The 12,102-nt window shown below is 38.0% G+C and overlaps 1 protein-coding gene across 1 annotated transcript in view; it reads right to left on the bottom strand.

The window, feature by feature from the left end:
• PPIL4 (peptidylprolyl isomerase like 4) overlaps nt 1–12,102 on the bottom strand; it is a 160,628-nt gene that overhangs the window by 136,942 nt on the left and 11,584 nt on the right. The window contains exons 4-6 of the mRNA XM_053710634.1: nt 5,593–5,710; nt 5,129–5,271; nt 259–355 (exon numbers count right to left, since the gene is read on the bottom strand). Of these exons, the coding sequence (XP_053566609.1) occupies nt 259–355; nt 5,129–5,271; nt 5,593–5,710 (358 nt within the window). The remainder of the gene's footprint in view (nt 1–258; nt 356–5,128; nt 5,272–5,592; nt 5,711–12,102) is intronic.

Below are 12,102 nucleotides of genomic sequence, written 5' to 3'. Positions count from 1 at the left end.
TGTTATGTCACAGGCATATTACAATGGATTAAAAAAAGTATGCCAAATATACCCTAGAGAGCAAAAGGTTGAATACCCCAACAGCTATAAAATAGTGGCCTGAACCAGGTGTGAGAGGATGGGGTCTGGCCAGGGTTTTTTTAAGCAATCTGGCTTTTGCTTGGATAGTCTCAGGCTTCTCATTGTGATTTTGCCTGAAATTCGTACCAGGAGAATTCAGAAATATGAAGCATGCAGGTAAAGTAAGAAAATGCATACATCAAGCTGCTCTTTGGTGGGCTCTGGGGAACGATCTGGAATGGGTAGTCCTGGGGGGTCATCAAAAGGATCATCTAAGATAACAGAATGGTTTATCCTATAAAGAGACACAAATTAGTTAATTATAGCACAGACTGAAACACAAAATATATACAATACTATAAATATTTTTGCAAATACCATTATTATTATTCATAATAATAATAATAATCCCAAAGGGTCACAACCAAATACCTACAAACATTTGAAGGACCATTACATACCGCAGAATTGCACAAAAAGTGCATAACAAAATGACAATGCAATAGTACTTACTCTGTATTGTAAATAAGCAACAGATTATTTTTTTTCTAACAAATTTCAAAATCTCCTGGCCTCCTGTATCATGTGACAGCCATCAGCCAATCATAGACTCATATACACAGTGAACTCTCACACATGATCAGTAGGTGCCTCAGAAAGTGTGCATATATAAAACTGTGCATAAACAGGAGCAAGCTGGAGTAGGTATACATCAGTATTCTAAAACTTTGGGGCTTGGTTAGGAGTCTGAAAATCAGCACAATGTTATTTAGAAATAAGCAAAACTATACATTAAAAAAAGCAAGCTGTATAGGCTATATAAATGGATAATCTACAAAACATTTATGCAAAGAAAAATCTAGTGTATAATGTCCTTTTAAGGTCTTTTTCTCAATTCGGCAAGTTTATTTTATACCATGTTTGCTATGAAGAAGAGTCATGTTATCTCTGTAGACAAAGTCACCGTTTTAAGAACTGCAAAACCAGGTATCTGTTATATTTTCTAGACAGACAAAAACGCCCAAAATAACTTTACAGAAACCTATGAAAGTGTGTGACATTGTCAATGGATTAACAGAATTAATTTACCAAAACAATTAAATATTACAGCCATGAATAGACAGCCTCATGGTACATAATTAAAAACTAATTATTAGGGGGGGCTCTCAGAAGCAGCTATTATGTAAGCTGCTAAAACATTCTGGCAATCATGAAGAGTTTACAATACTAGACAAATCTATGTTCTATCTTAACATCCAGCTCAAAAATATCTCAATCTTGTTTGCTGAAGGTTTTCTGCTTGTAAAGAGTTATTTATTGTTTGGTTTGAACTCTCATCAGAGTGAGAAGTTGAACGCTGGAATCATCTCAAGGTGAATCTCAAACTAGTGCAGCATTTGTGTTTACTTCAAGCTTAACCCCTGTCTCTGTTGAATTGCCATCATCACACTCAACACTTGCTATATATTTATCTTAAAGGGGAATGAAACCCAGTTTTTTCTTTCATCATTTAAATAGAGCGTGCAATTTTAAACAATGTTCCAAACTACTTCTATAATTGAATTTACTTTAATCTCTTTGCATTCTTTGTTGAAGACCCAAACATGCACTACTGGGAGTTAGCTGCTAATTTGTCGTTGCACACATATGCCTGTTGTCATTGGCTCACCCGGTGTGTTCAGCTAGCTCCCAGTATTGCATTTCTGCTCCTTCAACAAAGGATAAAAACAGAATAAAGCAAATTAGATAAAAGAAATAAATTGAAATTTAAAATAGCGTGAAAGAAAATTTTGGGGTTTCTTGTCCCTTTAATCAGTCAACCTTACAGAAGAGATATACTTGCTTAAACCAAGGCTTTCTGGTGGTACAAGAATTCCCCTTCCTCACCAGATGTAAAGAAGATGGCACAAACAGCAACGGGGGAGCAAAGTAAGGGCTATTTCAATATGGTTTATCATTACCAGTTTGTCTCTGACAGCTGTGACAAAGGATTCTCTACTAGATCAGATTTTTCTACCGTTGGTGGTAAAAGTAATCAGGAGGTGTGGTTGGGAGGCAGGGGAGATCTCACAAACAAGCCTACCTTCTATCAAAGACCCAAGCGGAGCTTGAAGGGAAGACCATTAACAACATGCCCTCCCTAAGTCTCCCTAAGTGTGATGCGGGAATCCAGACGTGGACCCGTTGCTCAGTGTGCCTAGAGGGATATGGCTGCACCTCACTGACGAGGCCCACAATAGGCCGAAACGTACGTCTGGGGTTTTGCTGTTTCTCTCGTTCAGAGAAGGATTGCCTGGTATTTCGCGGCTGGACTGTACTGTGAAGTCAGGATCAGACTGATATGCTTCAGGAAAGTTCTTCTCTGTGAAAGGCACATGTTGAGCAAAAAGAGGCTGCTTCTTGGGTGGTAACTAGCCATAGAACAAGCTATTATGCTATTGTTCGTTTCCAGGTTGAGCGCTTCTCTCTTTTTATTTATGCCCTCCAGAACACCAATGAGACATCAGTTTGGTGCCTCTTCTACAATCCTGGTGGACATATATGCTGCCCAGCAGCGAGAGGGTCTCAGGGCAGTCAAAATGAGGATGGTACTCACAACAAGCATAGAACACTACACGGCAGATGTCATATTCATTTCATCAACTATGAAGAGACTGCAGTCGAGCACAGAGTTTTCAAATGTGCTTAGCAAGTTCCATGAAGGTCCCCCGAGGATCCAATGTTGCTTGGTGAGGACAGGGGTGTGGTTTGATCTGTACAGAATGACTGAGCAGCTAAGGGGCTTGCTGCATATGCAAGCCAGGGTAGTTGATTAACGTTATTAAACTGTATTTTACAACATGCTTGTTTCTTAACTTCACAAAAAATCAATGTTGACTCACAATATTTTCTCAAGTATGATCCAGTGATTCTGGTGCAAATTTTGTAGCTTTTCATGTAATCTTATGAGCCTTGTTGCTTGTATAGTGATTTAAAAGGTACATATACATATTTTGGTTCCTTATTATTATTTTTATTTAGTTCTGGATATGCCTGGATTGCTCTTATATAATGTTAGTCAATTGTATTATTGATGTTACAGTTGTTTGGGTAATGTGTCAATGACAATTGTATGTGTAATTACTTAACTCATATCAATATAGATAGAGATTATACCACCTTCCGTATATCGCCCTTATCATAACATAAATTAGTTTGATTTTATCAGCTTACGTATCTCTAACTCAGACTACTAGATCTAGCAAATAAAATCACTTTATTGGTTCAGACGGAATAGGCAAACCACAAGTTTATTTATAAAGAGATACTGCCATCTGTAATTTTAGATGGTTATACCCCCGTTCTGAAAATTCAAAAGCATTTAGTAGCTATATTTAGATACATGGTACCAGAGGGTTCCCTCATTATGCTAACATGATTAAATTCTTCCCTTTATGTTAAAAGGACAGTCTACTTGAAAATTTTTATTGTTTAAAAAAAGAAAGATGTCTTTCTTACCTATCCCTAACTTTGCATAACCAACACTGTTATATTAATATACGGTTTACCTCTATGATTACCTTGTATCTAAGCCTCTGCTTAGATGCATTGAGACTGCCCCTTATCTAAGTGCTTTTTACAAACTTGCATTTTAGCCAATTAGTGCTGGTTCCTGCATAACTCCACGGGAGTGAGCGCAATGTTATCTATATGGTGCACATGAACTAGCACTGTCTGGCTGTAAAAAGCTTTAAAAAAAAGGCACTGATATAAGAGACGGCCTGTAGGAGCTTAAAAACAGGCAGATGTTTAAAAGGGACACTAAACACAATTTTTTCTTTCACGATTCAGATGGTGCATGCAATTTTAAGTAACTTTCTAATTGACTCCTATTATCAATTGTTCTTCATTCTCTTGCTATCTTTATTTGAAAAAGAAGGCATCTAAGCTAAGGAGCCAGACAATTTTTAGTTCAGACCCTGGACAGCACTGGTTTATTGGTGCTGTCCAGTCAGCAAGGACAACCCAGGTTGTGAACCAAAAATGGGCCGGCTTCTAAACTTACATTTTTTGCTTTTTAAATAAAGATAGCAAGAGAATGAAGAAAAATTGATAATAGGAGTAAATTAGAAAGTTGCTTAAAATTGCATGCTCTATCTGATTAATGAAACAAACAATTTGGGTTCAGTATCCCTTTAAAAGTTATAAAATACATTAATATAACAATGTTGGTTATGCAAAGCTGTGGAATGGGTAGTAAAGGCATTATCTATCTTATATTGTTTAAGGTTTATCTATTATTTTGTCATAGTAAAAGGGATATGAAACCCATTTTTTTTTTTATGATTTAGGTATAACATACAATTTTAAACAACTTTCCAGTTTACTTCTATTATCAAATTTGTTTCATTCTCTTGGTATTATTAGTTGAAGGAGCAGCAATGCACTACTGGGTTCTAACTGAACAGATGGGTGAGCCAATAACAATAGGTATATATATGCAGCCACCAATCAGCAGCTAGAACCTAGGTTATTTGCTGCTTCTGAGCTTTCATAGATAAACCTTTCAGCAAAAGATAAGAGAAGGAAGCAAATTAAATAATAGAAGTAAATTGGAAAGTTGTTTAAAATTGTATTCTCTATCTAAATCATGAATGTCTAATTATGACTTTACTGTCCCTTTAAGCTATTTTTTTTTATATATAGTTTTTTTGTCACGCCAATTAATCACTAATTTATAATGTGAGACCCAAGTGGTCTCATTTTGTCAATGTATACTGGGTCTAAGAATGGCCCTATTTGTTTTCTTCCCTTAATGTTCCCCAGTATTATCTGATTGAGATTCTGGGTGGTCCAAGAGAGGCCACAGATCATCATCAGGGGAATTCCTTTCATTATAAATACTGATCTAATCATAGGGGATAATCAAGCATCATTTTATTAGAAAATGTAATGTTTGATTGTACTCTATCTGCATCATGAAAGTTTATTTTTGACTTTCATGTTCCTTTAATTGATACATAGCTTCTGTCAACATTTTAGAGCAAAACAATAGTGAACACAAATGTACAACAGAAATTCATCTCACCTAATATCTTGGTAAGGAACAAAATCCTTGTCGACAAATGTCTCATTAATTTTCTTCACCACATCCATTCCTTCAGTAACTTCACCAAACACTGTATGGACCCCATCTAGATAATCAAGGTTTTCTGCTGTGGTGATAAGAAACTTAAAAAAAATAGATAATGTAAACATCTGAATTTTATTCAATATCTTAATAATGTGCTTATGAGAATGAGTTAAATATATAAATAATAACGAAAAAAATATATATTAGATGCTACATGAAAAGAATCATCAATTTATGGAATTATTTATAGACAACCCTTACCAGATACACTATATGCAATAATTACAGTGCTAAATATTTCTCTCACTTAGCAACTTTACAGTTTAAATAAAGTACAGCAATTGTTTAAGTCAATGTATTAAACCAATAAGTGAGACAATATATTAAAGAAACAGATATAAACCAAAATGTCAACTAACCTGTGACCCGTGCTGATCACTTCCATTGTTTACCATTGACACTGTTCCCAGTTTCCTGTGTTTAATCCTTGGCACTTTTTCTGACTCAAAATATCTAGCCTGGTCCCCATAGACTTTACTAAGGAGAAAGAAAAAAAAAAGTGTATAAAAATCCAAACAATTGTATTCATAACCAAACAGTCGGCTAGATTACGAGTCTTGCGTTAGCCTTAAAAAGCAGCGTTGAGAGGTCCCAACGCTGCTTTTTATAGCCCGCTGGTATTACGAGTCTTGCAGGTACAGGTGTACCGCTCACTTTTTTGGCCAGACTCAAAAATACCGCAAATCCACTTACGTCAATTGCGTATCCTATTTTTTCAATGGGACTTGCATAGCGCCAGTATTACGAGTCTTCCAAAAAGTGAGCGGTAGACCCTCTTCTGTCAAGACTGGTACCGCATTTTAAAGTCAGTAGTTAAGAGTTTTATGGTCTAACGCTGTAGTATAAAACTCTTAAATAAAGTGATAAAAAGTACACTAACACCCATAAACTACCTATTAACCCCTAAACCGAGGCCCCCCCACATCGCAAACACTATAATAAATATTTTAACCCCTAATCTGCTGAACCGGGCATCGCCGCCACTATAATAAATATATTAACCCCTAAACCGCCGCACTCCCGCCTCGCAAACAGTTACATTTTATTAACCCCTAATCTGCCGTCCCTAACATTGCTGACATCTACCTACATTTTATTAACCCCTAATCTGCGGTCCCTAACATCGCCGACATCTACCTACATTTATTAACCCCTAATCTGCCGCCCCCGTCACCCCCCACTATATTAAATTTATTAACCCCTAAACCTAAGTCTAACCCTAACCCTAACACCCTCTAACTTAAATATAATTTAAATAAATCTAAATAAAATTACTACAATTAACTAAATTATTCCTATTTAAAACTAAATACTTACCTATAAAATAAACTCTAAGATAGCTACAATATAACTAATAGTTACATTGTAGCTATCTTAGGATTTATTTTTATTTTACAGGCAACTTTGTATTTATTTTAACTAGGTACAATAGTTATTAACTAGTTATTAACTATTTAATAGCTACCTAGTTAAAATAAAGACTAATTTACCTGTAAAATAAAACCTAACCTAAGTTACAATTACACCTAACACTACAATTAAATTAATTCCCTAAATTAACTACAACTAAATACAATTAAATACATTTATCTAAAGTACGGGGGGGGGGGGACACTAAATTACAGAAAATAATAAAATAATTACAAGTTTTTTCAAACTAATTACACCTAATCTAATCCCCCTAATAAAATAAAAAAGCCCACCAAAATAATAAAAAGTCCTACCCTATACTAAATTACAAATAGCCCTTAAAAGGTCCTTTTGCGGGGCATTGCCCCAAAGTAATCAGCTCTTTTACCTGTAAAAAAAAAGTAAAATACCCCCCCAACATTAAAACCCACCACCCGCACACACCCAACCCTACTCTAAAACCCACCCAATTCCCCCTTAATAAAACCTAACACTAACCCCTTGAAGACCACCCTACCATGAGAATTCTTCACCCAACCGGGCCGAAGTCCTCAACGAAGCTGTGCGAAGTGGTCCTCCAGACGGGCAGAAGTCTTTATCCAAGCCGGGAAGAAGAGGTCCTCCAGACGGGCAGAAGTCTTCATTCATCCGGCGCGGAGCGGGTCCAGCTTCAAGACATCCAATGCGAAGCATCCTTCCTGGCCGACGACTACCTGACAAATGAAGGTTCCTTTAAGTGATGTCATCCAAGATGGCGTCCCTTCAATTCCGATTGGCTGATTAATTCCAATTGGCTGATAGAATTCTATCAGCCAATCGGAATTGAAGGGACTCCATCTTGGATGACGTCACTTAAAGGAACCTTCATTCGTCAGGTAGTCGTCGGCCAGGAAGGATGCTCCGTGTTGGATGTCTTGAAGATGGACCCGCTCCGCGCCGGATGAAGATAGAAGATGCCGTCTGGATGAAGACTTCTGCCCGTCTGGAGGACCTCTTCTTCCCGGCTTGGATGAAGACTTCTGCCCGTCTGGAGGACCACTTCGCCCGGCTTCGTTGAGGACTTCGGCCCGGTTGGGTGAAGACTTCTCAAGGTAGGGTGATCTTCAAGGGGTTAGTGTTAGGTTTTATTAAGGGGGGATTGGGTGGGTTTTAGAGTAGGGTTGGGTGTGTGGGTGGTGGGTTTTAATGTTGGGGGGGGTATTGTACTTTTTTTTTACAGGTAAAAGAGCTGATTACTTTGGGGCAATGCCTCGCAAAAGGCCCTTTTAAGGGCTATTTGTAATTTAGTATAGGGTAGGGCTTTTTATTATTTTGGGGGGCTTTTTTATTTTATTAGGGGGATTAGATTAGGTGTATTTAATTTAAAAAAACTTGTAATTTTATTATTTTCTGTAATTTAGTCGGGGAGGTTTCGTACTTTAGATAATTGTATTAAATTGTAGATAATTTAGGGAATTAATTTAATTATAGTGTAGTGTTAGGTGTAATTGTAACTTAGGTTAGGTTTAATTTTACAGGTAAATTTGTTTTTAATTTAAATAGTTAGCTATTAAATAGCTAATAACTATTTAATAACTATTCTACCTAGTTAAAATAAATACAAAGTTGCCTGTAAAATTAAAATAAATCCTAAACTAGATACAATGTAACTATTAGTTATTTTGTAGCTATCTTAGGGTTTATTTTATAGGTAAGTACAGTATTTAGTTTTAAATAGGAATTATTTAGTTAATTGTAGTAATTTTATTTAGATTTATTTAAATTATATTTAAGTTAGGGTGGGTTAGGGTTAGACTTAGGGGTTAAGAATTTTAATATAGTGGCGGAGTTGGGGGCGGCAGATTAGGGGTTAATAAGTGTAGGTAGGTGGCGGCGACATTGGGAGCGGCAGATTAGGGGTTAATAAATAAAATGTAGGTGTTGGCGATGTTGGGGCAACAGATTAGGGGTTCATAACTATAATGTAGGTGGTGGCGGTGTCCGGAGCGGCATATTAGGGGTTAATAATATAATGTAGGTATCGGCGATGTCAGGGGCGGCAGATTAGGGGTTAATAAGTGTAATACTAGGGGTGTTTAGACTCGGGGTTCATGTTAGGGTGTTAGGTGTAGACATGACTTTTATTTCCCCATAGGAATCAATGGAGCTGTGTTAGGAGCTGAAAGCTGCTTTTTTACAGGTGTTAGGTTTTTTTTTCAGCCGGCTCTCCCCCATTGATTCCTATGGGGAAATTGTGCATGAGCATGTTTAGCCAGCTCACCGCTAACGTAAGTAGCGCTGGTATTACAGTGAGATGTGGAGCAGAATTTGCTCTCCGCTCACTTTTCTGCGGCTAACGCCGGGTTTGTAAAAACCCGCAATACCAGCGCTGTCTGTAGGTGAGCATAAACTGCTTGTTAGCAACGCACACCATTACCGACAAAACTCGTAATCTAGGCGTACGTGTTGCATAAAAAATAAAGACACAATTCACAAAGGGTCAGGATGGCAGTGATAGATTGCTGTATGATTGATGTCATTTCTAAGACTGAATCCACAAAATCCACTAAAATGCTAATTTTAAAGTGTTTTCTGAGAATAGTATGCTATTTAAAGAAAGCGCTAATGATTATCCTATAAGTGTGTTGTCCTAAACATATTCCCAGTTAATAATACCTAGGGAGTTGCTGTTGAAAAATGAAACAGAACTCACAAAATGATAATTTTTCTATATATAGAGATTGAAATGCTGCTTCTTTGTCAAAAGTGCAATCTTAAAGGGATAGTATATCTTACTTTCTAATTGACCTCAAAAGTCAATTTTCCTATGAGCTAACGGTTTGAATTGTTCTCCAATCAGGGCTTTAGCTACAACAAAAGTGCCATATGGGGAGAGTGCTGATTGGACAACATTTCAAACAGCTTACAGAAAAATTTACTTTTGAAGTAGGGGGAAGAATGCAGAGTATTTGAATTTCATATCTATATTAAAAAGTAAGTTATAGCGCATCTTCATTATATCTGATTAATTAAACGCCATCAAAAATAATCACTAACAGTCCGGGTCTGGTTTTAAAAAGGGGAGACTTTACCATTACTTTAATAGAATTGTGAAACAGTTTAAAAAAAAAAAAAAAAAAAAGGATTCTCCCACAATCCACCAGAACTTAGTACAATAGAAGGAACACAAAGTAATAAATAGAGAAAGAAACATGATAATATTACTGTCACAGATACCAGACAGCTAAGGCTACCCTCCACCACCACCCTACAACCTCAACCCTGTTGTTTCTCAGTGGTTTTGGGCTCCTCAGAGCAACCACAATCCCTGGAAGCTTTGGTTTGCTTGTCTTGTGAAAAGCTGGTGTTTGACCAGGAAAACCCTCCTAGGCTGGCCAGGCCCCTGGAACTCCCGGTCGGCCGCCTCACCACGGACACCCGCCTAACCCCTCTCAGGCTGTCCGTGCTCCTGGAACTCCCGGTCGGCCACAGGACAGCAGGACACCCGCTAACTTTACCCCTGGTCGCTCCAGCAACCATGTGCCCCAGAGCTCCGCTGTTTTGGGGATTAGTAGCCCCTAGGGCAGTGCTTTCCAAACTGTGTGTCGGGACACACTAGTGTGTCGGCAGCAGTGTGTAGGTGTGTCCCTGCTTCAGCACAAATTTTTTTAAATGTATTTATTTTTTTGGTTTCTGACTTTCACCTGCCTGCTACGCATATCACATGGTTGACACATGATTGATACCTTGTGGGTCACAGATCATCTTAACCAATTGGAGCAGGTCAGTGGGAACGGAAACTATTCCCATTGACGGCTTTGGCGGCACATTGGCTCCTGACTGCACGTGTAGTCTGCTTAATTGGCTCGTGACTGCATGTGTAGTCATTGAGTGGGACAGCAGTGTGTTTGCAGCGTGGTCAGTAGTCAATCGGACTAACCGAGCTCTGAGGGCAACAGCTTAAACGCTGAGCTGAAGTCAGAAGTCAGTGGGGGGTTTTTGCAACTACCTCCCAGTAGTGCATTGCTGCTCCTGCTCTTGATATAAGGATAGGAAGTGGAAACTTAAAAATGCTTGATGATGAAATGTGAGTGTCTTTATCTAATATTCCACCAAATATTCAGAAATTGTGTTCATCCCATCAACCTCATACATCCCATTAAAATAGTAAGTAGCTATTGGTGTTAAACTTTTTTTTAATTCTTGCACATACATACTGTTACTTGCAAATTTCATTATTATATCATTTATGTATGTGTCCGTATCTCTTAAAACAAGTTAGTTTAACCTCCTTTTTGCTAGTACAACTGAATTAATTACTGTGTCGCAAAATTATGTAGGTCTAAAAAACATAATTTATGCTTACCTGATAAATTTATTTCTCTTGTAGTGTATCCAGTCCACGGATCATCCATTACTTATGGGATATTAACTCCTCCCCAACAGGAAGTGCAAGAGGATTCACCCAGCAGAGCTGCTATATAGCTCCTCCCCTAACTGCTATTACCAGTCATTCGACTGAAAACATGCAGAGAAAGGAAAACCATAGGGTACAGTGGTGACTGTAGTTTAATGGAAAAATTACCTGCCTTAAAGTGACAGGGCGGGCCGTGGACTGGATACACTACAAGAGAAATAAATTTATCAGGTAAGCATAAATTATGTTTTCTCTTGTTAAGTGTATCCAGTCCACGGATCATCCATTACTTATGGGATACCAATACCAAAGCTAAAGTACACGGATGACGGGAGGGACAGGCAGGCTCTTTATACGGAAGGAACCACTGCCTGAAGAACCTTTCGCCCAAAAACAGCCTCCGAAGAAGCAAAAGTGTCAAATTTGTAAAATTTGGAAAAAGTATGAAGAGAAGACCAAGTTGCAGCCTTGCAAATCTGTTCAACAGAAGCCTCATTCTTAAAGGCCCAAGTGGAAGCCACAGCTCTAGTAGAATGTGCTGTAATTCTTTCAGGAGGCTGCTGTCCAGCAGTCTCATAGGCTAACCGTATTATGCTACGAAGCCAAAAGGAGAGAGAGGTAGCCGAAGCTTTTTGACCTCTCCTCTGACCAGAATAAACGACAAACAGGGAAGACGTTTGTCGAAAATCCTTAGTTGCCTGTAGATAAAATTTCAGGGCACGGACTACATCTAGATTGTGTAGCAGACGTTCCTTTTTCGAAGAAGGATTAGGACACAAAGATGTAACCACAATCTCTTGATTGATATTCCTGTTAGTGACCACCTTAGGTAGGAACCCAGGTTTAGTACGCAGAACTACCTTGTCAGAATGAAAAATCAGATAAGGAGAATCACAATGTAAGGCAGATAACTCAGAGACTCTTCGAGCCGAGGAAATTGCCATTAAAAACAGAACTTTCCAAGATAACAACTTGATATCAATGGAATGAAGGGGTTCAAACGGAACCCCCTGTAAAACATTAAGAACTAAGTTCAAACTCCATGGTGGAGCAACAGTTTTAA

Source organism: Bombina bombina, chromosome 4, assembly GCF_027579735.1.
Source record: "Bombina bombina isolate aBomBom1 chromosome 4, aBomBom1.pri, whole genome shotgun sequence".
NCBI classification, from domain to species: domain Eukaryota; kingdom Metazoa; phylum Chordata; class Amphibia; order Anura; family Bombinatoridae; genus Bombina; species Bombina bombina.
The sequence above is the reverse complement of the archived record's forward strand: the minus strand, read 5'-3'. Positions and strand labels throughout refer to the sequence as shown.